Here is a 27,182-nt window from a genome sequence, read left to right as displayed (position 1 = left end):
ACTTCCAAGAAAATACCAATTTGTGTTCTACTGAACTATATGGACTAGTACTTTATGTCAGTAAACCAATAAAGCAAGGGAAATGGAAAAAAATGGTTTACATCACTTACATAGACAGAATTGTCAGAGATACTGCAGTTTACTACAGTTCACTTATCCAGCTAAGCCTTATTTATATATTCCCTTCTTTCAACATAGATACTTTATAAAATTCTCATGCTAATACAAAGTACATTCAGTTCACTTCACAAAAAGGGAAGAAATCCAAAGCTTCATCTAATCACTACATCTAACTCCAGATCCAGTAAATGAGGGACATGTCTTCCATTTCCTGGCTCACTCCCCAAGCAGCTGCAACTGCAGGGAGTGGGATGGAAGTGTGGCAGTTGGGACACAAACTGGTGCTCATACGGGATCCTGGCAGTCCCAAGGCGAGGATTTAGCCACTAGGTTATTGTGCCTGGCTCTGTTTTTTCTTTTAAAAAATTATATTTATGTAATTTGAAAGGCAGATTTACAGAGAGAAGGAGAGACACAGCCTGCAGCAGCTGGAGCCAGGGTGGTCTGAAGCCAGGAGCCAGAACCATCCTCCAAGTCTCCAACACGAGAGCAGGGTCCCAGGGCTTTGGGCCATCTTCCACTGCTTTCCCAGGCCACAACCAGGGAGCTGGATGGGAAATGGAGCATGGAACATGAACCTGCACCCATATGGGATCCTGGTGCTTGGGGATTAGCTAACTGAGCCATTGTACTGGGCCGTCTAACAGATTTCTTATCAGAAACCTTACAGGCCAGACAGGGATAGGCTGACATGGTTAGCAATTTCAAAAGAAAAAGTACCTACCTATAAAAAAACAAAACAGAACAAAACAAACAAACAAACAAACAAGGAAATTCAGAATGACCAACCTGGCCCTGTAAGCAATGCTTAAGCTAGTCCAGCACTAGAAACAAAAGCAAAACTATCATAATGAATACATGTGAAAGTATAAAGTCCAGCAGAAGAACATAGGTACAAAAATTAAATCTTATCAATATATAAAACTACCTAACCAAACAGATAAACAATGAAGGGAAGAAAGATACTCAAAATAAGCAAAAGAGAAATAAGGCAATAACAGAAGTAAATTTGCAACACAGCAATCTAAGTGCAAATGGATTAAATTCATCAATTCAAAGATAAAGACTGGCCTAAAAAATGACAAGATAACAACAATACACAACCTACAACAAAATCACTTCCCCAGTAAAGGCACACATGAACTGAAAGTGAGAAGATGGAAAGAAAAAGATATTCTATGCCAATGGACATCCAAAAATTATTAGTAGTAGCTATACAAATCAGAGAAAAGGAACTATAAAAACTGTAAAAGTGATGAGGTCACCTAATACTGGAGAACCTAACTTTATAAAGCTGAACCAATAGCTTTAAAGGGAGAAACAGATTCTAACACATTAATTCTAAGAGGCTTCAATGCCTCGATTTTGGTAATCAGCGAAAAGGTCAACAAAGAAACATTAGAGGGAAGTATACTACAGACTAAACAGCTCTAATAGACACAGACTATTCAACCTATAATAATGTATGTACATTATTCTGCATTAGTACACGGAACAATCTATGAGATAGATTATATTAGAACATAAAGAAAAATCTGTCAGGGTTGGTGTTAAAGTACAGCAGGTTAAACTTATCTGTAATGCCCACATTCTAGATCAGAACAACAGGTCATGTTCTGGCTACTCTGCTTTCAATTCAACTCCCTGGTATTGCACCTGGAAAAACACTGAGTGATTGCTCAAGTGCTTGGGCCCCAGACACCTACGTGCCAGCTGCATATGGATTCCAGGCTCTGGCTTCAGTATGGCCCAGTCCTACCTATTGTAGCCATTTGGGGGAGCAAACCAAAGAATGCAAGATCTTTTCTGTTTTTCACCCTCCTTTCCTCTCCTTCATGTCTCCCACCCTTTGTCATACTGCTATTCAAATAAATCTTAAAAACAAAACCAAGCTTCAACGAATCCAAAGAAATTCAATCATATTACATATCTTTTCTGACCACATGAATAAACTAGAAATCAACAACAACAACAACAACAACAACAACAAAAAACCTCAGGAAATTATTCAGTTGCATTGAGATGGAAAAAGATGTTACTGAACAAGAAATGTGTCTGAGGAAATAAAAACTCAAGTTAAAACATTTCCTGAAATAAATGAAAATGGAAAAACAACATGCAAACCCTATGGGATATAATGAATCATTACTAACATGGAAGTTTACAGGAATAAACAGCCAATAACAAGGGAATGATTTCAAGTGATAAATCAAATTACACATCTTAAGGAAGTAAGAATAAAGAAGAAAACCAAACCCAACTCAGTGGAAGCAAAGGGATAACAAACATCAAAGAAATAAAAATGGAGGAAAAAAGTTGAGAAAAGAAAAACAAGGAGCTGTTTTCTTAAAAGAATATGCAAAATCAACAAACACCTAGACTAACCAGCAAAAACAAAATTGAAATAGACCTAGGTATGGAAAAGCAGAAACTAAAATTAACAATACGAAAGTCTAAAATGTTAGTAGAAGATATCATGGACAATAATGTGGAATATTATGATCAACGATGTGGCGACAAATTTTGAAGTGCAGAGTGAATAAATTTGTAGAAATTTATAACCTGCCAAAACTGAACCATGAACACATTAAAAAGTTTACAGAACGGGCTTGGCAGCGTGGCCTAGTGGCTAAGGTCCTCGCCTTGATCCCATATGGCCGCTGGTTCTTATCCCAGCAGCTCCACTTCCTCTCTATCTCTCCTCCTCTCAGTATATCTGGCTTTGTAATAAAAATAAAATAAATCTTAAAAAAAAAAAAAGTTTACAGAACGACATGTAGTAATAATACTGAAGTCGTAATGAAAAATCTCCCAACAAAGAAATGCCCAGAACCAGACAGTTTTACTGTTGAATTCCCCAAGGTTTTAAAGGAAGAGCTAATACTAACTCTCAAATGACTGCAAAAAATAGGAGGGCAAAGACTTCTTCCAAACTCATTCTACAAGGTCAGCATAATCTAATACTAAAATCACACATGTTATGATAACAACAACAACAACAAATCTGCATCTCAATATTCCTGGTGAATCTAGATGCAAAAATTCTGAACAAAATGATAGAAACTGAGACCAACAGCTCAACAAAAATCTCATGATAGTCAAGTGGGATTTATCCCACAGATGCAAGGATGGTTCAATACATGTCATAAGTAGATGAAATACAACAGCATAAAGAACAAAAAGCCATGATTATTTACACAGTAGAAAAAGCATTCAATAAAATTCAATATCCCTTCATGATATAAATTTTGAACAAATTAGATACAGAGGGAATATATATCAACATTACAAAAGCTGTATCAACCCACAGTCAACATTATACTGAACGCAGAAAGGCTCAAAATAATTTTTTTCTACGTCAGTGGAGAACCCTTTTTATGCCAAAGTCAATTTTCATATTCACAGCATAATTTTCCAGCCATACAAAGTTATCAACCTGTTAGGGTATGCATGATGGCAATATAAGCTAAAGCTATAGGGGCAAGCACTGGCACCTCATATGGTCACTGGTTTGAGTTCCAGTTGCCCTACTTTTGATCCAGTTTCCTGCTCATGGCCTGAGAAAGTGGTGGAAGATAACCCAAGTTCTTTGGACCTTACGTCCACATTTGAGATCCAAAAGAAGCTTCTGCCTGTGGACTGGCTCAGCTCTGGTCGTTACAGCCATTTCAGGAGTGAACTAGAGGATGGCAGACCTCTCTGTCTCGCCTCTTTTTAAGAATATGCCTTTTAACTGAAAACAAGTAAGTAAATCATAGAAAAACAAGAAAAGATTAGCCTGCTAAACTCTTAAGATTTCTTGAATTTCAAGTCCAGCCTCTGATCGCCTTGGCAGGACCAGACCAAATGATTTCATGGGCCTTACATGATTCGTGGGCTGGACGTCTCTTGTGTCTAGAACAAGAGTAGAAATGTTCACGTTTACCACTTTCACAGTACAAGGGATCTCAGCCAGAGCAAATGGGTGGAGAATGAAGTAATGAGGCATACAAATAAACAGGGAGGAAGTCAAGTCATTCTTGACTACAGATACGATTTTATATTCAAGAACACCTGCAGATTTCACTAACAGCCTACCAAACTTGATAAACAAATTTTGTAAAAGTGCAGACTACAAAACCAACACACACACACAAATCAGTAACTTTATACATTAATAAGAAAAACCAACAAAACCAACACACACACAAATCAGTAACTACAAAACCAACACACACACACAAATCAGTAACTTGCATGCACTGGGATCCCATATGGGCGCTGGTTCATATCCCAGCTGCCAAACTTCCCATCCAGCTCCCTGCTTGTGGCCTGGGGAAAGCAGTCGAGGACGGGCCAAAGCCTTGGGACCCCGCACCTGCATGGGAGACCCGGAATACGCTCTTGGCTCCTAGTATCAGATCAGCTAAGCTCAGAACTTTGTGGCCACTTGGGGCATGACCTGTGGATGAAAGCTCTCTCTCTGGCTCTCCTTCTCTTTGTAAATCTCTCTGTAAGTCTGACTTTCCAATAAAAATAAATGAAGTGGACAGATAACAAATGCAAACTGACTACTGCAACATGTCCTTTACCACTGCGTAGTTATTGCAATATTTTAATAGTACTATTAAGGATAGGTAACTAATTTGAAGGATGAAATTTTAAATGTCTAAAAGAAGTGAAATAAAAAAGCAGTGCCAGAAACTCATTTTTTGAACAAACTGTTCTTCAGCCTAAAACTGAGAGGATACACTCAATCCATTCTGTTGTCACTGAAAAGTTGTGGTTTGAGCAGGGCCAGGTTCTAGCACCTGCCAGCGAGAGTCAGAACTGGGGGCAGACCAGGTCAGGCCAGGCTACAGCATTCAAAGGCAAAGGCCAGGACAGGTGAGGGACTATCCAAAGCTGGGTCAGAGCAACCAATGGCAAGAGCAAGATATATGGCTGGCAACAGGCCTGGTTGTGGAGCAAAGGGGGATGCCCTGGCTGAGCTGTGGGAACTGGTGAGTGTGAAGGTCAGAATGGGGGCTGCTGTCTAGTCTGGGCATGGCTGTGGTCTTCCTTGGCACAAGTGTGGGCTGGGTGTGGGGTATGCCAGACTGGGCTAGATTCCAACACCCATTGATGTTGCTGAGAACCAGGGTAGGTGTAGGATGGGCTGAGCTAGGTCTCTGCCCCTGCTGAGCCATGTGTGAGTTGTGTCTGGGTGTGATCAGGCTTAGTTGGGCTGTAATGTCTAACAGTCAAAATTGGAATGGGTGAAGGCCAGTCAGGAAAGGTCACTGTTTCGTTAGGACAGGAAGTGGACTAAGTAGGGCTGGACCATGGGCACATCAGTGTGCATGAGATTTGGCATTAGGACAGGTTCAGACGGAGGAGCTTGGGCAACTCCTCTGTTGCGACACAGTCCCAGCAGGTGAGTGCAAGAACCACGGTAGAGAGCAGCCCAGAGCAGGCCAAGGAACAGTACCCACTGGCATACATTTGGTGCAGGCTGGGGGTGAACCAGGCTGGGCCAGTTCACATCACCTGCTGGCAAATCACGTCAAACCACTGGCATCAGAATGGAGTGTAGGTTGGGCCGGACTGGGTCACAACACAAGCCAGTTCACATGAGGGCAGGCCTGGGGGCCAGCTGGGGTGGGCTAGGCTGTAGCCCCCACCAGCGTGAGTTGGAACTGGGGGTGGGCCGGCCAGCCAGGCTACAACACCCACTGGCAAATGCCAAGGTGAGATGGGCATACCAGACTGGGCCGCAGTACCTAACCAGCACACATAAGACCCAGGTGGGGAGGGAGGGAAGCTGGTAGGGCGGCTGTGGAGGGCTTCCCTGCTGGACCATCACTCCCACCAGAGAGTGTGAGTTGGGATGGGGGCAGACCAGGCTGGGCAGGGCTACAACACCTATTGGCCTCTTGTGGGCTGGATTAGGGGAAAGCCAGGCTGGGTTGACTGTTTCTACCAGTGCATGCCTAAGTCAGAGTAAGTGTGGGCTGGTTGGGCTTTGCTGCAGCATCAACTGGAAGATGCTGGCACAGGAGGTATATTCTGTCAAGTTAAATATTAGAACCATCTGGAGAGTACAAGATCCAGAATGGGGCCCAGCAGGGAAAGAGTGGGCACCTCCCTGCTGGGTTGTCACTCTTACTGGTGAGCATGAGAACCAGGAGTGGGGCAGACATGACTACACATGACTAGACAGAGAGTGGCACTCATCTGCACGTCTGTGGGCTGGATAGTGGAGCTGGTTGGGCTGAACTAGGTTTCAATGCCCATTGACACATATCAGAGCTAAGTAGGATGTGGGACAGACAGGACCAGGCTGTTGTACATACTGGCAAGCATGGGAACCAGGGCAGGGGGCGGGCCTGGTGGAGGTTGTTGCAGGTCACTCCGACTAGGCTGCAGCTCCCACTAGTGTACATGAAGGCCAAGTGTATGTGGATGGCAGGATCATCCTGGGCTGCAACACCAATTGGTCTGTGTAAAAGTTCTGCTGGGCAGAACTGACCCAGCAATTGCAACCACCAGCATGTACATAAGCTGATTGGGGTTATGGACTGTGTCAGACCCTGTATTTGGCAAGCACACACAAGAATCAGACCTGGGATTACCTCAGATGAAGTTTCTTTGGAGATCCCCTTAACTGAATTGCTTAACTCAGAACCCCAACCACAGAGATAATTGCAGGTCCTGTGGTCTAACCATGGAGTGCATAAGCTGGGCCTCCTCAGTGACTTAGAGCAGTAGACAGCATATCCAGGTGCACATGGAGGATATGGCAGTACACCGGAGCCTACAGAGGACACCTGGCACCACAACAGAGGATGGAGGACAGAACAAATTGATCAACTGCCCCAGCCAACTGTTGGCAATGAATAACTGGGCAAACAGAGACTCTAAGGTGGACTATGTCAGCCAGTGGAGTCTGGAGAGATTTCATTGTACTTGGAGTGGCAGTAATTCGGAACTGCTGAACTACCGAAACCTCTTGAGAAGGACCCTCAGAGCATGCCTCACATTGGGGACCCTGGGGTGGTGTCAGGTGGCTGTCCTCCATCTCAGGATGCAGAGATGTTTGGGAGGCTGGGTGTGGCTTCTCTCCTTGTCTCCCCGCTTCCCTCAGATACAGGAAGGAACAAAAGAGAATGTGGAAATAGTGACCTCATCCACCTTCCTGTAGCCCTTGACCTTAATTACCCTAATCAACTATGTAAAAATCATCAAAATAAAAATAATTTAAAAAAGGCAGGTTAAAAAAGTTGTGGTTTGAGGAACAAAATTATGCCTCAGCTAATTTTTTCATGCTCACAAATTTCCAATTTCCAAACTGATACTAAGTAAACAGCATATCTAAGTCAAGAAGAACTGATTTTCAAACAAACCAAACCCTAAACAAGCCCCAAAAGACTCAAAACGTGCGCTCAGTAAGCTATAATTAGGCTGTAAGCGGAACAGCAAAAAATGATAGAAAAAGTGAAAAACACAAACCTAAACTGAACTCATACAAGATCTAGTCTATGAAAATAAAAAGTTTATACTAGGAATTTTTGCATATTACTCCTTCCGATTAAACATAACATAAAGGTAAAGAAATAACTTCAAAACTGTCCAAAATAGGAAAAGCAACCCAGAAAGAAAGGTCTTATGGGAACAACTGGAAAAAACCAGGTAAAATCCTCCTAAATTAAAGCATCTTTCTTGAGCCAGGACCATGGCTAATCCTCCACCTTCAGGCACTGGCATTCCAAATGGTTGTTGGTTTGTATCCTGGCTGCTCTACTTCCCATCCATCTCCCAGCATATGGCATGGGAAAACAATTGTAGGCATTTGGGAACTGAACTCGTGGATGGAAGATCTTTCTGTCTTTCCTTTGTAAATCCGCCTTCCCAATAAAAAGAAAAAAATAAATCTTTTTATTAAGCTTTTTTTATTTTTAATTTTTATTGGAAAGTCAGATTTATAGAGAAGGAGAGACAGGGAGGAAGATCTTCTGTCTGCTGTTTCACTCCCCAAGTAGTTGCAATGGCCAGAGCTAAGCTTTCCCAGTCACAATCAGGAGCTGGATGGGAAGTGGGGCTGCTGGGATAAGAATTGGTGGCGCCCATTTGGGATCCCAGCGTGTGCAAGTCGAGGAGTTTAGCCGCTAAGCTACCAATCCAGGCCCAAAAATACACTTTTAATACAAGTAAAATGGCATTGTGACACAGTAGAATAAGCTGCTTCCTGCAACATGGCATCTCTTACGGGTACTTGCTGGAGTCTCAGATGCTTCAAGTGATTAGGTCCTTCACCCAACCACAGGAAGTGCCTGGTTTTGATCTGGTCCAACTCTTATTGCGTCCTAACATTTCAGGAGTAAACCAGCAGATAAAAGATCTCTGTCCTTGTAACTCTTTCAAGTAAATAAAAACAAATCTTAAAATAAAAACCAACTAAATTCCTTAATTTAGGTTGGGGCAAGAAAAAAAAAGTGACTTTGTAAATATTTTACCTGCTGCTTTAAATTATTCAGGAGGTCAAGGATCTACAAAATGGCTGCTCAATGAATGTACTTATGTATGTCTTAAAAAATTTATTGAGATTGAAATCTTACCAGAAAACTTACTAATATAATTTTTTACTCACCTTTTTGATAGTAAAAGAGCTACAAGAAGGCAACAAAATAATTATTTCTATTTATTTTCTTGGTAATACTAAATCTCAAATGGAAGACTCCATAGTAAAATAAAGAAAATCTCAAACTTGTCAGGTCATGCATGGTAGCTTACCTCTTAGCAGTAAATTTTTTTTCCAGATCCTCATTGTGAACAAGTTTTGTATCCCCAAACTGCCAGGACAACTGTAGATTACACTTCAGATCAAGCCTGCACTGGTTAAGAGTATCATGTATGAAACTGTACTCTCTAGTATTGGTGCAGCAAGGTGACAAGTAAACTAGAGATAAGAAAGATAAAGAGGAAAGTAGTTACTTGTGTGTAAAATGACACTACAATGTAATCTGCGCAGTGGCAGTAATGATTCTGAAACAAAACACAGTATATCGAGTACTTAAAATTTTCATGAACAAAACATTACTCATATTTTCACTCCACATACCTGTTAAAGTCCTTAAAAGTTGACATAGATATCAAAGAGTCCTAGGATTCAATCACTTGTTTTCAACTTAAAATATATACCAATTCTACAATGCATATCATTACAAAAGTTAACACATGAATATTTCTTGTATTTCCCAAGCAAAGAGACAATTTACAAACTAGAAAATGATAGTTATTTTGCTTTGCAGACACCAGAACATCTTTGTCAATGGCTAATACAGAGGCCTGAGTAGGAGGAAGCTTTCTCAGGATAATGAGCTATTTTAAGGCACGTTATTTTGGCCATATGCATAAAATGATTTTAAAAAGGTCCCTTGGGGAAGATGAGTCTAAGTTGGGGAGCAATACAGTAAATTTCTGTTATTTGTGACATTTTATTTTAAAGGATCACAGTAAACACTGAGTTAGTGAGTATTGAACTACTGTTCTTAGGGGAAAGAGGTTCTAGTGAGCAACTGAACCCTTAACAACCCAAATGCCTTTTACATTATACAGTTTAATCTGACATTTGTGTAGAGGTCTCCTCAGGCATTTAAAATCTTCGTCACAAACCTAATCTGTAGAACCAATTTTCCTGCAAGGTCAACATTTCTTCCAATAGTATCATTGTCTAAAATGAGCTAGGCAAACCCTAGGCAAAAAGAGCTTCATTTTCTAATCTAGGTAATGCTGTTATGTTTCTTTAGTATTCTGTCTCATAACAATGCTGCCTGTCTGCTGTTTTCAATCAGGCAGCATCTCATTAATCCAACTTGATTTAACTGCTTCTCATCTTCTCTAGTCCCATGAGGCACTATAAACATTTAACTTTTTTTTTTTTTTTAATGGGGCCCGGCGGCGTGGCCTAGCAGCTAAAGTCCTCGCCTTGAACACGCCTGGGATCCCATATGGTTGCCGGTTCTAATCCCGGTAGCTCCACTTCCCATCCAGCTCCCTGCTTGTGGCCTGGGAAAGCAGTCGAGGATGGCCCAAAGCTTTGGGAACCCTGCACCTGCGTGGGAGACCCGGAAGAGGATCCTGGTTGCCGGCTTCGTATCAGCGCAGCACCGGCCGTTGTGGCTCACTTGGGGAGTGAATCATCGGACGGAAGATCTTCCTGTCTGTCTCTCCTCTTTTCTGTATATCTGACTTTGTAATAATAATAAAAAAAAAAAACCAAAAAACTTTTTTTATGAGGCCTAACAAATTAAGAATTTTGTGTCTTTTTCTGGATTACTACATTGCCAACTCAGCAACAATGAACTCAAGCCTCAAAGATGACGACTTAACATGTAAATTCTCCATAACAATCGTAACCTCCTCACTTGGTAGTTTGTACTTTTCAACATAATAATCCATTTCATCTAAATATTCAAGTTTAGGCTTGAATATTCGTTCAAAGTATTTTCCTACCCTTCCAACCAGAAGTGGTAAAGCATGTTCTTGATAGTGGAAAATTTATGGCTTGTACTGTTTTGTTTTCCTATGTTGTCCATGCAAGAAATGTGTCACTTTTCTTCACCTTTTCAAACAACCTGCATTATTATTTCACTGAGGTTCCTTTTATCTTTTCCTTTGGGACTTATCTTGTTAATCTTTTTCTGGTGTTTGTTCATTTCTTTTGTATTTTAAGGTGGCAGATTACAGTAGAGACCTGCAACTCTTCCCGGTTTGTACCACAATCATTTCCTTGTTAGCAATGTTCTACTGTTTCTCAAATTTTTTATGATGCATTTTCATTTTTACTCAGTATAGGTATTTATCTGCCTTAAAGCTCTTGAGAATATTAAGAAACACATGGCTTATTTTCTAAGTGGAAAAAAATGGGAAACTCACTGCTTCTTTCTATTAATTTTCTTCTGACATGTCATCAGAAAACACTCGATATGTTTTCAATTCTTTAAAATATGTTTTATGACTGTTACATTTAAGTGGTGCTATGTTGGGTTTTATTACTGATATTTGATATGTTTTGCTTTTCTCTTTATACAGTTTTTCTATTCTCCTGTAAGTTATTTGAATATATTTAAAATGCATTTTGATTATGCTATAATTTGTTATATATATTATACTATTATATTGTATTATACTATTACACAATAGTATGCATATGAACTTTTAAGATAAAAAGCAATCCCATAGGGCTGCAAAGATATTTCCTTTATTTACAAAATACAGAATGTTATTATAATTTGGTTCATAACTATGAAGCTTTAACCAGGAAATTCAAGTTGACAGTCTACTACACTGGGGATCTTAAAAAAGTCCAAGAAAATGTGTATTACCAAAAAAACCTGCACAGATTTCAGAAATGTTTGCATCAGAATAAAATCTTGCTTATTTATTATACATTCTAGACAGGAACTAGGTTTGAGACACTAACAAGGTTAAAAAAGATCTGAAATAAAGCAATATGAATTCTACTAAAATTGGAGCAAGGACATATATCAAACTGATGATAAAATTTGGTTAGAAGAATAGTGTAATCATTGATACTTCAATAAAATTTAAGATTTCCTTAAATAAATCTGTCATTTATAAATGGAAAATCTGTTTTAGCAAGGAATGGGATTTTTTGATTATTTTTATTGTTTTATTTTCATTTTTATTTTATTTATTTATGTTGGAAAAGCAACTCTACAGAGAGGAGGAAAGGCAGAGAGAAAGATCTTCTGTCTTCTTGTTGTGGGCTAAGGAGTTGATTAGTGTTCATTAGCCTGGGCAGGAACAGGAACTGGGCTTATGGCTAAAAACACCTAGACTAATTGACTCATCTGTATCCAATATCCTGCTAAATGAGGATGTGTGTGTGGGGGGGGTGGAGTATGTAAGGAGAGGTGAAGGAGCAATAAAGCGAGACTTCACAGACTTCTACCATCACTGTTCTCCTATTGGTGCTTCATCCCCAGGCCCTCTCCCTCTCCACATTACTGGCTCTGCTGGTTGGAGCATCTGCTGGTTCACTCCGAAAGCGGCCATGATGTCTGGAGCTGAGTTGATCCAAAACCAGGAGCTAGGAGCTTCTTTCAGGTCTCCCATGGCTTTGGGTCATACTCCACTGCTTTCCCAGGCCATAAGGAGTGAGCTAGATGGGAAGAGGGGTACCTTGTACATGAACCGGCGCCCATGAGCGATCCCGGCACATGCAAGGTGGGAGTTTAGCCACTGAGCCACTGCAGTGCACCAGGAATGGGATGATGCTGAAGATGAAGTCCACAGTAGTAGACCATCCACCACATCAATCTGCAAGGACTGACTTAACAGTGGAACAGACAACACCATAAACACCTCCACTGGTTCAACTTTCATGATTTTCTGTCTGCTGTTGTGTTTTTTTAAACCAATTTGATTTATAAATTTATTCTTTATGACTATTTTTTCCTTTTTAATTCTTATTTTCTGTTTTACAACTTTGTAGTATAGGGATTCCTCCCTGCCCCAATCCCATGCTCTGCCCCTGTGTTTATATTAGAATAGTCCATCAGGTGTAATCTGGACTCCAGCATTCTGCTCTTTACATGGGTCATGACGTTGACATTGTTGGTTTAAGCAATGGTAGAATGTCTAATATTTTGCTCTAGATATAAGTTCCACTGGGGGACTATTTTTATTCAGCAGTATATATGCATTCTGTTAATTTTCTTTGATTCCTGTTACTCTGGTCTCCATGACTTCCCTAATTTGTGAGATTACAAGTGTATGTTTATTTACCTTTAAATCTTTTTGTTTTGTATTTTGGATGCCGGCTGTCTTATATTGGAGCGAATATATGATATTTGTCCTTTTGGAACTATTTAGTTGCAAATGGTAAAATTTCATTCTTTTTAATAGCTGAGTAGTATTCCATGGAGTAGATGTACCAGTTGTCTTTATCCAGTCCTTCTTCATTGAGTATCTAAATTGTTTCCATGTCTGTGCTATTGTGGATTGTGAATGTCTATTTCTAATAAGTATGTGTTCCAACTATGCATGTTATAGTGGATTTATCTATTTCTCCTTGTGTTTCTGTGAATTTTTGCCTTACTAAGCTTTAATTTCAATTATCTTTAGTTTTAAATATTTATTTGGTCTTCATATTAAATATTTCATTTCTTAGAAGCATTTTTTTGTTTTCTGTTTATTACAAGAGTGTGATTGTTTGTCCAAAGATCCTTGTGAGAGCTGCCCTAGAAACGTCATCTGGGGGCCAGAGCCATCAGTGTAGCAGGGTAGACTGCACGCAGCCTCTGCCACCGGCATTCCACACAGGCACCAGTTTGAATCCTGGCTGCTCCACTTCTGATCCAGCTCCTTGCTAATGGCATGGAAAAACAGCAGAGGATGGTTCAAGTTCTTGGGCCCTCAACCCACTTGAGGTACTGGGAAGAGCTCTGGGCTCCCAGCTTCTGATCAGTCTAACTTTTTGGCCATTGTGATCATCTGCGGAGTTAATCAGCAACGATGATCTCTGTGTCTCTCCCTCTCTCTGAACTCTCTCATCAAGTAAAATATATAAAAACAAAAACAAAAAAGCTTTGTGATCCAATTTTAATTCCTTTGTTATCTTGGTGTTGTCAAATATTGAGTATTAGGCCCAACATAATTGCAATTAGCTAATCCTCCCCCTGCAAGTGCTGGCATCTGATATGGGTGCCAGTTTGTGTCCCCGCTGCTGCGCTTCCCATCCAAGTCCCTGATTGTGGCCTCAGAAAGCAGTAGAAGATGGCCCAATGCCTTAGGATCCTCCACCTGCCTGGGATATCCAAAAGAAGCTCTTGGCTTCCAAAGAAAATAAAATTTTTTAGGATCTGGCACAACAGCCTAATGGGTGTTGTGGGATCCCATATGGGAGCCGGTTCTAATCCTGGCAGCTCTGCTTCCCATCCAGCTCCCTGCTTGTGGCCTGGGAAAGCAGTTGAGGATGGCCCAAAGCCTTGGGACCCTGCACTCGTGCGGGAAACCTGGAAGAAGCTTCTGGCTTCTTGCTTCGGATCGGCTCAGCTCTGGCCATTGTGCTCACTTGGGGAGTGAATCATCAGACAGAAGATGTCCTTCTCTTGTCTTTCCTCCTCTCTGTTTATCTGACTTTCAAATAAAAATAAATAAATCTTTAAAAAAGAAATCTTTAAAATTTTTTTTAAAAAAGAAAATAATTCTTTTGTTTAAAAATACAAATATTGAATCTTATTTGAGATTTTTCATGTTTGTGGTGATTTTTACTAGCTTCTGATCAGTTTGGAACCTGAGAATCTGGACTGTACTTAATATCTTGAGTTTCAGCGAGCTGTTACTAAAACTGTCCTGGTAGGAGGAACTGTTGCTGCAGAGAACTGCTGGTAGGGAAGTGACAACGCTCAATACTACCAGCAGTGCTGAAGTCCTGGATTTCCATTTACACCTAGGTGCAATCCTGCCACTCTGCAGAGAGGCAGAAGTCCGTTTCTCCAGTCTCCACTAGCATTTAGGAGGGGAATCTTCACTGTCTTTGTGGTAGGGGAAAGACGTCTTGTTCCTGCTGTGTGGGGTCAAATCCAGGTTCTTAACTGTGTTTGCTGATTCTACCCCTGGTGGGAAGAGGCAACTCAGCACCAGAATGGTATGGAAATCTACAGACCATACAGGGACTGGAGACAGGCAAGGAGGGGATCACATTATTGCTGTGTCATGGCAGAAACCTATGTTCCCTACTTGGTTATCAGTGCCAGGGGACCTTGTTGCTGTTGGGTACCTGCTGCAGTTCATGCTCTCCACTTGGCTTCCTTACACATTACCCCAGCAGGGAGAAGAAAAAACAAAAGCACAATTCTCTGCCCTGAATTTTGCCTTTGATTTGCTGGGGCCATGTCTCCGCTTCTCTCTTCCCACCTCCATGTTTTGCAAGAGCAGGGTGATTAATATCAGCCACATTTCTGTCTTTATAGGCTGCTCCTCTCAGTTATTTGGCAGAGACAGCAGGTCTTTTCTGTAATAATGGGTGGAAAGGCTCTGCATCATTTAGTATTATGAGCATACAGTCTGAGATAAGAAGGAGACAAAATCTGGGCAACTTACTGGTCATAAACCAATCCCAGGTTTCATGGGTGACTTATTGTTTTCTCATGTTTGAAAAGTCTTCTTTGTTACACCTCTAATGTTTAGGGATTCTATGACATACTGAGACACATACAAGAACTTCCGTTTTGTGCAAGACCAGAAGTACATGTGTACATTTAAAGGATTAAAAACGCAATCTAATTTTACAAGAGTCAAAATAGAAGAGGAACATAAACTAAGAATCACAGAAGTACAATGTTAGTTATTTATAAATATCCCATTGTTCACATAATTTTTACCTTTCTCAGTTGTCTTCCTGATCTTGGGAATGGTAAATTTTTTTAAAGGATTGGCTTCTATACCATTAAGTGATAAAGGTTCACCGGTTGAGTTCATTTTCCAAGGTTTCTTGGTTTTAGCAGTCCCATTCATTTCCATTTTGAGGGTGGCCTAAAACCAATCCAAATTTTTAAGTAAAAAGGTTATTAATGTAAAAAAAATCAATGACAGAGGTTCTTAAAGGGAACCACATAAAAAATAATCCTTGGTCACATTATCAGTAGGTTTCAACTCAGTTTTCCAGATAACCCAAAATAGAAAATGAATCCACAATTTTATTTTTAAAGATAATCTTAACACTTTTCTAGTTAACAGACCTTTTCCTTGTAATTTATGTGCTTGTAATTAAGTCACCAAAAATTCGTGTTCCTGAAAGCTCAAATTCCAGTCACTAACAGTTTTCACAAATTTTTTAAAAAGTACTTGGCAATAATTTAGTATTGTTTCTATACAGTTGTGTAACTAATCAGCATCTCTGGATTTAAGAAAAACCTGGGAATAACCAACTATACGACTATTCCTACAGTTAATGGGCAACAACAATTACCCATCAACTTTTGCTCCAAACACCATTTTACAAATTAAGTTATCATACACTACTTACACTGGCAGTTAACAAAGATATTCCTCTGCTTTCCTTTTTTCTTCCTGCCTTCTCCCTACAACCCCATTTTTCCTCATTTTTCACAAAACAATTCTTAACTTCTCAATAGATTTCAAACTGCACCAAAGGAGAGCTGTCTATAGAGCTCTGATATACATGCCAGTGGCATTTCTCATACCATTTCAGAATATAGTTCATGGACTTCTGGACAGCTGTTAACTCCTTAGTTTAAATATCACATCACAATGACAACATTCTACAGAATGGTCACAAAGGCTAAGATTTTACCTAATGCTCACAAAGGATTTTTTCAATCTATCGTTCTTATCTACCTTTCATGTAAGGCGATCTTGAAATCTCATAGCCAAATATGAACCAGAAGCGGGAATGAATAGATCTCCAGATACAAATAGAAATTCAGCTCTCCTTTCATCCAGCCACACAAGCAGACAGTAGTGGGGTGCTGCCTAACAGCTTCCTGAGAAAACTGTCAAGACTGCCCTGTTCATGTGGCACTATAGGAGGTGGAAGAGGAGAACCCAGTTACTTCAGAATAACTTTGTTACCAAGAAGACTTTATCTACAATAGCATAAAAAGTAGAGACTTAATATGAAAAGATTTCATTTAGAGCTAATTGCTGAGACAATCCTCATTTTTGTCTTCAATCATAAATTATATCATTTATTATTCTATATTCAGGAAAGCTGGATGATTTCAACCATATGGCATCTTATATTTCTGTAGTAGAATATACAAAGAAACATTTCTGAAATTCACTAATTTTGTTCCTAATATTTAGGAAAACAGTAATAATATATTTTGCAGAAAATAGTAGCAAAGAAAACCAAATTTTATGTCAAAGCAGAGTTAACTTCCCCAAGGTCTATTTTAAGAGAATATTTATAGCGAATTTCCTAGGAATATTCCTAGAATTTAAAAACTCAAGCACTTGAGACCACTTGGTTACATATTACTAAAATTTAAAAAATGGAGTTTTATCTGATTATTATCAGAAACTTTAGAAACAACTGTTTTCAAGTCAACGTAAGAAATTCCAGCATTCCCTTAATAAAATTCTATAATCAGTTGTGACAAGCTTCTTAATATGAAGTAATTCTAGGTAAATTGAAAAATACAAAGCATTAGTTATATAAATTTTGCACATAAATGGTTTTTTCCATTTACCTTTTAGCACTGCTAAATGTTTACTAATCTTCCTTTTAAATAAAAAGAAGTAAGTTTCAAGGTCTTCTAGCAGATATCGCCATTCTGTTATTCCTTTTTTTGGTTTCAATTTCCTTTTATTTGCGCCAAGTAACACTTTCTATTAAAAAATATACTCCAGTTTTAACAAACTATTTCTATTTAAAAAGACTGAAAAATTATCATTATAGTTTAGTCACAGGAAAAATTCATTCCTCTTGTAATCTCAGAAGAATTTCTGTTACATAAGAAATATTCTTGGAACTTTAATCACAAACACAAAATTCTAAGTTCTGCAGAGTTCTAAATGACTGGGACAGAACAACTTCTGCTCAACATAACTCAGACTTTACATGATAAACATACAGGCTTAGCTAAATTAAGTCTACAAGAATTTCTCAAGACTACACAATGCAGAAAAGAAACGTACTGCAGCCCAGCCTTCCATTTTATGTATCAGATTCTATAGCTTGCTGGTCATATCCAATGGACTATGTAGCATTTTGGCAGATCTGATTGGTTAGTAGCAGTTTTTACGTTTTGAAATGACTAAAAAAGAATGATTTATATAATTTAATTATGTGAAGTTCAAATTTCAGTGTACTCCATTTACTGAGTAGAACGAACTAAGCCACGCCTAGGCATTCCCTGTTATCTATGGCTACTAACCAAGAAAACTCAGTTGGTGGTCCACAGATAAAAAAAAAAAAAAATGTAGTATCTATGTCCCTACAGAAAAAGCCTGCCAACCCTTTCATTGTGAAGTAATTTACGTATCAGTGTCCGAATAAATAAGTATGGGTCTCATCATTTCCATTTCAGAGCTCTTTCTCCTACACTAACTGTTGTAACAGATAATTCTGAATTTCATCACTCAGCTTCTTGGTTTCTTTCCAACAGCACTAAGCAAATGTGAACTTTATCATTAAAAAAATAAATAAAACTTACTAAGTTCATATTCATTCTTTTCTAGCTCATTTGTACTCTCTCTTAGTTTACTTTCATTTCTACCCTGTTACTTTACCTAAACAGTAATCTTCAAGATCATTATAAATATCCGCATCAGTTCCTTACTCCCATGTGTAGACTTCTGGCTCATAATTTACTTTCACTCTTTGTGTTTGATATTAGAAATGCAAATCTTCCCTTGAAGTAATACAGTTTAAAACAGACTTCTATGACATCATAATTCTGACCTCACAGCTATTTGCAAAGTGGTACTTTCATAATTCATTATTCTCATCTGTTTATTACTACTACTTGCACTAATTTATGCTTAGACGCATTGTCTTTAAATCATCAAATATAGTATCTTCAAACTTGGAAAAAAACAAAACTTCATGTTGTTATTTGCACTTTTTATTATTACTGAATTTTAGCCATTTATCTGTGAATCATTTGCTGTTAACTTATCCTTTTTTAAAATTCTCTCTGTGTTACTGTCAAAACGTTTCTTTTTTTTTTAAGATCTATTTATTTTTTTTATTGGAAAACAGATTTACAGAGAAGCAGACACACAGACATAAGGCTCTTCAAACCTCTGGTTCATTCCCAAATGGCTGAAATGCCCACAGCTAAACCAATCTGAAGCCAGAAGCTTCTTTTGGGTCCCCCAGACAGGTGCAGGGTCCCAAGGCTTTGGGTCATTCTCTACTGCCCTATTAGGCCACAAGCAGGGAGTTGGATGGAAAATGGAGCATCCAGAACACAAAATGGCACCCATACAAGATCCTGATGCTTGCAAGGTGAGGATTTAGTTATTGAGTCATCATGCCAGCCCCCCTTTTCCTTTTTACAAGGAAGATAGCATCTTTTAAAAATTGATTTACTAATAATCTATTCATTTCATTTTTGATGATATTTACATATTTGAAAGGGATGCATGCCCATGGATCGCCAAGCAGGGTGGGGAGGGTCGAGGAAAGAGGGAAAGTAGAAGAGACAACTGCCTTCTTTCTCCTTTTTTCTTCTGGTACGTGAGGAAAGTGGAGAGGAAAGTAGGTAGAAAAGTGGAGAAGGCCACTCCCAGCAATCCAAATGCATCAGTACCCAGGAATGGGAGATAGCCACTTGATGTCATCTCAGGTTCCCCGAAGAGCAGCATGTTCTGCGGAAATTGCTTAAATGGTTTTGATAGTTCTGAGATGCTGTTGATTTTGTTGCTCCAAGGTTAAGGATCCCTTCCAAGGTCCATTGGCTGACATAGTCCACCTCAGAGTCTCAAGTCACCCAGATACTGTCAAACCTTTGACCAGGAGAGCTGTTCAATTTGTTTTGCCCTTTATGGTACTACAATTCCATTGCAGGCCTCAATGAACTGGTTGTCATGTTCCCCAAGAGCATCTGGACATGACATCCATCGTACCATATTCAGCAATGAAGAGGCTCAGTTCTGACACATGCACTCTACAGTTAGACCACATAGCCTGTGATGTTCACTGTGGTTGGAGTTTTGAGTTCAGTTACCCAGTTTGGGGGTCACCAAAGAAGCTCTGCAAGAGGTGACCCACCTGACTCCTGTGTGTACCAACTAAGGTGGAATCTAGCTCAGTCCATCACCCACATCAGCCTACATACACTCTGATGGTTGCAGTAACTGCATCAGTTCGGTCCTCAGCCCCATCTCTTAAACAAACCAATGGATGATGCAACACAGTCCAACCCTGCAGACCACATACTCTGCCCCCTTGTATACCAGTAGGAACACTTTAGCCTAGTCAGAGCAACCTTCAATAACCCTCACCATGTCTACCCCCAGCCCTGGATCCTAGGCATGCTGCTTTGTGCGGCAGACTGGTCCAATCTGTCCCACAGTCCACTCAGCTCTTAATACACATCAATGGGCAATGGAGCCTAGCTCAACCCAAATGACCACTGCCCAACCTACACTCATGCCAGTGGGTGCCACTGCTTGTCCAAGCAGGCCTGTCCCCCAGCCCCAGTTCTCATGCTTACCAGTGGGTGTGGCAGCCCATCATAAAGGTGTCTACAGTTTCCCCACTGGGCCTATGCCCAGCACTGGATCATGCATTCGCCAGGTGATTCTATGGTCTAGTCTGACAAGTTTTGTCCCCAGTCCCAGCATTTGCCAGTTGATACTGCGGCAAGGCCCAACCACCAGCACTTACTCTGGATCAAGCATGCACCAGTGGATATGGTTACTTAGCCCAGCCTGACTCCCCCAACCCAGCTCACATGCAAGCCAATGGGTGTTAGCCCTGCCCAGCCTGGTCTGCTCCAAATGCCAGGTCTTATACTCACCAGCAGGAGCAGTGGCCCAGTAGCAGAGTCTGGCCCCCCATATCCCAGGTCTTACATGTGCTGGTGGGAGCTGTGGTCCAGACTGGTAAGGCTTGCCTAACCTCAGCATCCAACAGCGAGTGCTACAGCCTGGACAGACCTCAGTCCTGGCCCTAACGTGAACTGGCTGGTGTTGAGGCCCAACCCAGCCTGTCCTGCACCCTGTCCTGGTTCTCTGATCTGCTGGTGGGTTCTATGAACTTGTCAAGCCTGGCCTGCTCCCAATCCTGACCCACATGTATGCTAGAGGGTATTGTAACCTGGCCTGGTCTGGCCTACTCTCAGCCTTGGTTCTTGTGCTCAACTGCAGGGACTACATCCTAACAGAGGAGTTCCCCATGCTCCTTTATCAGGTCACCTCCCAGTAGCAGATCTCTCACACACACAGATGGGTCCTTGGCCAGCCTGATTTTGCCTACTTCCTGTCCTGGCAGGCCCATACTCATTCTGGCTCTTACTGTTGAGTGCTACAGCCCAGCCCTGCCTGGCCCACCCCCAGGCTCAGCTCTTGCATGTTCAGGGGATATAGAGACTTAACACAGCCTGTCCTACACCCACCCTGGCTCTTGTGAGCACCAGTAGGTGCTGGAGTTTAGCACAGTCTGGCACACCTCAGTACCAGTTCACACCCATGCTGAGGGATACTGAAATAATCTTCAGCACACTTTGTGGCCCTGGTCTAGCTCTCGTGCTCACCAGTGACAACTACAGCCAAGCAGACGTGTCCCCTTAGCTCCCTGACCAAGCTTGTTCCCTGCCACAGATCTTGCACATGCCAGTGGTTGTTCTAATCCATTTTGACATAACCCATCACTCAGCTTGGCCTTTAATATCGGATGCTGCAGCCTAGCCTGGCCTGCCTTCAGTCAGCTCTCGCTGGTGGGTGCTGCAGACTAGCTCTGCCCAGCCTGCTCCCATCCCTGGCTTTCATGCAAACCAGTTTGTGTGATAGCCTAGTCTAGCCCAGCATGATCCACACTCCAACAGGCCAGTATGCTACAGCTGGCCTAATGCTACCTGGCCTCCACTCTCCCACCCTACCCCAGAGTCAACCTGCCGACAAGTGAAGCAGCTCTGCCTGACCAACACACCCAGCCCTGACTCTCATGCTCACAAGTACGAGCAACAGCCCACCAGGGGAGTTCCCCAAGTTCCCCCACCAGGCCCACTCCCAGACACAGATCTCACGAATGCCAGCGGGTTTTAGGCCCTTACCTGGCACAGTCTGCCCCACAGTCTCAGTGTGCTAGTAGATGTTGCAGCCTGGCCCACTCCACACCCAATTTTTGCCACGGACTGGATCAGTCTTGTCTGTTTCCAACCTCAGCACCCATGCATGTCAGTGAGTTTCATGGTCATGGTTAGCATAGCCTGTCAACACTCACAGGCCTTGAGCAAACCAGCTGGTATGGCAGTCGTGCAGAGGTGAGCCCACAATCCCTCACACAATCTGCTCCCAGACCCAGTTTTCTCTCATGCTGGTTAGTCTCATGGCCCAGCCTAATATGGTCCAGTCCCTGCCCCAACACTCATTAGCAGATACAGAGGTCGAACCCTGCCAGGCAGGGCCCCCAGCTATGGCTTTTGTGTGTGCTCATAGGTGGTGGTTGATACCAACAGGTCCGGCTTAGGTCTCCCACTTGGGTGGGTGCACCGGTTTGGCTCCAAAAGGTCCTCTGGTTTCCTTTCTCTAACCCACCTAGTCTCAGCCCCCTTGTAAACGTGTAAGTACAATAACCAGGTTGGCGGAAGTCCCCCAGAAGTCACTCCTGACCTGTCACATTCTCCCTCAGCAATCCTTCCTCCTACACTTCTCCAGACCTGCTTCCCTGAGCAATCCACTGCCTTCCATGCTGGGTCCTCTAGTGGTGTGCAGTGCCAGCCTTGGGCCCTCCCTGCCTGCCTACTCAAGGGTCACACCTACTCATGTACAGGCCCCAGACTGTCTGTTGGCATGCTGGTATCTGCCCTACACCCCCAAATGTATTTTTAAAAATAGATTATAAAAAGTGACTATGCTGGCACATTGATACAGTTTACACAATGTTGGCATTAACAGGCCCAGGATGCCCTCCAGCTATTGGCTGCTTTCCTTCCAGCAGTGTAACAACTGCCCAGATGCAATGCAACCTAGGCTACTGTCTACAGCTGGGGAGTATCTTAATAACTTGTAAAGACTTTATGTGTACAGAAACATTATTTTTGTCTGTCATATGCATATGTATTATAATATTTTGTGTTTAATTTTGTTTATAGCATCTTACTTCTGTATAAAAACAGTAGTTTTATGACCAAGTTTTCAAAAAGATTTATTGGGCTTGGCACAATGGCTCAGCTGCTAAATCCTCATCTTGCATACCCCAGGATCTCATATAGCTGTCGGTTTGAGTCCCAGCTATTCTACTTACCATCCAGCTCCCTGCTTGTGCCCTGGGAAGGCAGTAGAGGATGGTTCAAAGCCGGGAGCATGCACCCATGCGGGAAACCTGGAAGAAGCTCCTGACTCCTGGCTTAGTATTAGCCCAGCTTCAGCGACTGCGGCCACTTGGGGATTGAACAAATCAGTGGATGATCTTTCTCTCTGTCCCTCCTATTATCCATATGGCTACTTTTCCAATAAAAATAAATAAATCTGGGCCTGGTGGCGCGGCCTAGCGGCTTAAGTCCTCGCTTTGAACACGCCAGGATCTCATAAGGGTGCCGGTTCTAATCCTGGCAGCTTCACTTCCCATCCAGCTCCCTGCTTGTGGACTGGGAATGCAGCTGAGGACGGCCCAAAGCTTTGGGACCCTGTACCCACGTGGGAGACCCGGAAGAGGTTCCAGGTTCCCGGCTTCGGATCGGTGCAGCACTGGCCATTGCAGTCACTTGGGGAGTGAATCATCGGACGGAAGAGCTTCCTCTCTGTCTCTCCTCCTCTCTGTATATCTGATTTTGTAATAAAAAGAAATAATCTTTAAAAAATAAATAAATCTTCAAAAATATTTGTTATATTTAAAAGTCAGTTAAACAATGCCAGCATGGTAGTCTAGTGGCTAAAGTCCTTGCCTTGAACACGCCAGGATCCCATATGGGCACTGGTTCTAATCCCGGCAGCCCTGCTTCCCATCCAGCTCCCTGCTTGTGGCCTGGGAAAGCAGTCGAGGATGGTCCAAGTCCTTGGGACCCTGCACCCGTGCTGGAGACCTGGAGGAAGCTCCGGGTGCCTGGCTTCAGATTGGCTCTGGCTGCTGCAGCCACTTGGGGAGTGAATCATCAGCGGAAATCTTCCTCTCTGTATCTCCTCCTCTCTGTGTATCTGACTTTCCAAAAAAATAAAATAAATCTTTTTTTAAAAAGTCAGTTAAACAAAGCAAGAGGGGGAGGCAGATTTACCACCTGTGTGTTTACTCCCTAGATGACCGTAATGGCCGGGTGTGGGCCAGACCAAAGCCTGCAGCAAGGAGGTTCTTTTTCTAAGCTTCCCACATGGGTAGCTGGGTTCAAGCACTTGGGCCATATTCCCCTGCTTTCCCCAGGCCATCAGCAGGAAGCTGGGTTGGAAATAGAGCAGCCAGGACACTAGCATTGTAGTGCTACTCCATAAACCAGTCCCATAACCTAATTTTTGCATCTTTTATTATGTGCTACCATCAGGAATGCACAAAAGTGCCAGCGGTTCCATATTTTTAAAAGATTTATTTATTTGAAAGGTAGATGATACAGAAATGGGTAGAGGTCTCCCATCTACTGGTACACTATCCAAATGGCCATAGTAATGGGAACTAGGCCACGTCAAAGCCAGGCATTTAATTTGGGACTCCCACACTGAGTGCAGGGGTCCGTACACTCAGGCCATCTTCTTCTTTCCCATGTTCATTAGTGGGGAGCAAGATCAAAAGTGGAACAGCTACGACTTGAACTGGTGCTCATACGGGATGCTAGCATTGCAGGTGGTGGGTCTACTGGCTATGTCACCCACAGCCTGAGTTCCATGTTGTTACCAATACTTATGTCAACATAATTCACTTTCTGCCAAGTTGATAGTTGAATATAATCATTCCTTTCGAGTAGTTTACATTTCCCCAATTTCTGATGAGATGGATCATCTGCTGGGTACATTTATCAGCTATTTGTACTTTCACATCTGTGAATTTTGTTAGTGATTTTGTTTTCTTTTCCCCCATGAACCTGTTTATTGTTTTGAAAGAAATTGTTTTATCAGGTATAATATTTTTGCCAATTATACTTGTTACAAGTAACTTCCCTCACTCAGTAAATTTGTCTTTTCAGTTTTAAATCAGAAATATTTGATGTAAAAATTATGAACATTTTATTTTGTATTTTGTGCTTTTTCAATTTTGATCAATTTTTTAAAAAAATTTTTTTTAAAGATTTATTTATTTTACCACAAAGTCAGATATACAGAGAGGAGAGACAGAGAGGAAGATCTTCCATCCGACGACCCACTCCCCAAGTGAGCCGCAACGGCCGGTGCTGCGCCGATACGAAGCCGGCAACCAGGAGCCTCTTCTGGGTCTCCCACGCGGGTGCAGGGTCCCAAAGCTTTGGGCCGTCCTCGACTGCTTTCCCAGGCCACAAGCAGGGAGCTGGATGGGAAGTGGAGCTGCCGGGACCAGAAACTGTGCCCATATGGGATCCCAGGCGCGTTCAAGGCGAGGACTTTAGCCGCTAGGCCACGCCGCCGGGCCCAATTTTGATCAATTTTAATAAGTAATTGTCTCCCATGACATAAAGGTACTATCCTGTTATTCTTTCCTAAACCTTCTACACTTTTGCCTTTTATTTCTTTGCACTCTCTCAAATTCACATTAAGAAAGCTCAAGTTTTCAAGTACCCAAGTGTGCTCACGTTTATTTCAGTAACATTTCCTGTTTTGTGTGTGTGTGTGTGTGTGATGACAACATTTAACCTTGCATACATGCATAAATTCTTAGCTCTTCAGTCTGCATCTCTTCACCAACATTCTACTGTAATAAAACTTGATCTAATTAGAAGAATATTTGGAAAAATTGAAATAAAAAGAATCTTGTTTTACCATAACAGATTTTAAATCAAGCCTGTCCTAATCTTGTTTAGATTTTGGCTGAAACTTCATTGAATCTTGAGATCAATTTTTGAAGAAATAACATTATTCTACTACCTGGGAATATGGTATAGTTCTCTATTGATCTATATCACTTCTTTCTTTCCATGAGAATTTTAAAAGAGTAAATTATGAAGTATTTTGCTTTATATTACTATTTGTAGTATATCTTTCAAAGTTTTATTTTATTTACTAATGCATTTTAAATGTATTGAAAAGAAAAAATGGTTAACATATAACATAATTTTAAGTGTTTCAGATGTACTAATCTAGATCAGTCCTAATATCCCTATAAGATACCCTTATTTTAAGTTAGAAAACCTAAGTACAGAGAAACTAAACAAAGCCAAGAATACACACCAAAGTAGTGTTGACTCTGAAACTCAGAGCCAGGGAACTTGGCACCAGATTGAATGCACTTATCCAGTGGGTACACTGATACTCCATGAACACTGAGTAAACAGTAATCACTTTAAGCACTTAGTAAGTTCTGGTAAAGTCTTCATAAACAAATATATCCTGTATGAGTAAGGAAGGAATACAGCTGGCCCTTTGTATCTGTGGGCCTGTGAATTTAATCAATTACAGAGTTTAAATGTTACAGCTTTGTTTGTAATCTACTTTTTCCCTTGCCATTATTCCCTAAACTGTCAAGCACACGAACTACTGGTGGAGTATTTTCACAGTATGAAGTATTACAAGTAATCCAGAGATGATTAAAGTATACAGGATGTATGTGGGTCCCATGTGGATGAATAATACATCATTTTAAAATAAGGGACTTGAGAGCATCTGCAGATGGGGGTGCCAATAACATCCCACAGAATTAAATAATAAATATGTAATAATTTATAATTTATTTCTTCCTGAATTTTTATACCATTTCTCTTTTACATTTAGTACAGTTGAATACAAATAATAAAGGCAGCCGTCTTAGTCTTGTCCCTGATTTTAAATGGAATGTTTTAAAGCTTTGACACATTGGCATAATAAATTCTATTTTAGAAAAATGTATTATTTGGATTTTCCTGGTTTGAAAATTGTAGATTGACCACTATGCTATCTAAGCACGGAGGATATAATTTTCACTCTGTATCACCATCCACTGTTTGTCAACAAATCACCTCCAGGGAACAGTGCTGTGGCTTAGGGCGTTTATAACCTGCCACTTGTGATGCCTGCCTTCCATATGAAAGTCCCAGCTGTTCTTCCAACCCAACTCCCTGGGAGTCTGGGAAGCAGTAGTACATGGCTCAAGTGGTTGAGACCTGCTACCACATGGGAGACCAGGATGGAGCTGCAGGCTCTTGGGCCTGGCTACCTGGGAAGTGAACCAGAAGATAGATCTCCCTTTCACTCTCTTCTTAACTCTGCCTTTCAAATAAAGAGCTTAAAATTAAAAAATAATATATTTAATATGTCCTTAATTTATGGGTAAGCTATTATCTGGTTGCTTT

The 27,182-nt window shown here is 41.2% G+C and overlaps 1 protein-coding gene across 5 annotated transcripts in view; it reads right to left on the bottom strand.

Annotated features, from left to right (window-relative positions):
- Positions 1-27,182, bottom strand: part of TEX15 (testis expressed 15, meiosis and synapsis associated) — a 73,066-nt gene that overhangs the window by 32,301 nt on the left and 13,583 nt on the right. For 4 of the 5 annotated variants that reach the window (XM_058669838.1, XM_058669841.1, XM_058669840.1 and 1 more), the window contains exons 3-4: positions 15,492-15,642; positions 8,872-9,037 (exon numbers count right to left, since the gene is read on the bottom strand). In XM_058669838.1, coding sequence (XP_058525821.1) covers positions 8,872-9,037; positions 15,492-15,630 — 305 coding nt within the window. In that variant the 5' untranslated portion in view covers positions 15,631-15,642. Of the gene's footprint in view, positions 1-8,871; positions 9,038-15,491; positions 15,643-18,363; positions 18,458-27,182 lie in introns of those variants that run through there. The other variant, XM_004592736.4, reaches the window with a different exon arrangement.

The sequence above is a fragment of the Ochotona princeps genome, chromosome 11 (assembly GCF_030435755.1).
Source record: "Ochotona princeps isolate mOchPri1 chromosome 11, mOchPri1.hap1, whole genome shotgun sequence".
Lineage (NCBI taxonomy): Eukaryota > Metazoa > Chordata > Mammalia > Lagomorpha > Ochotonidae > Ochotona > Ochotona princeps.
This window is presented reverse-complemented; position numbering and strand designations above follow the sequence as displayed.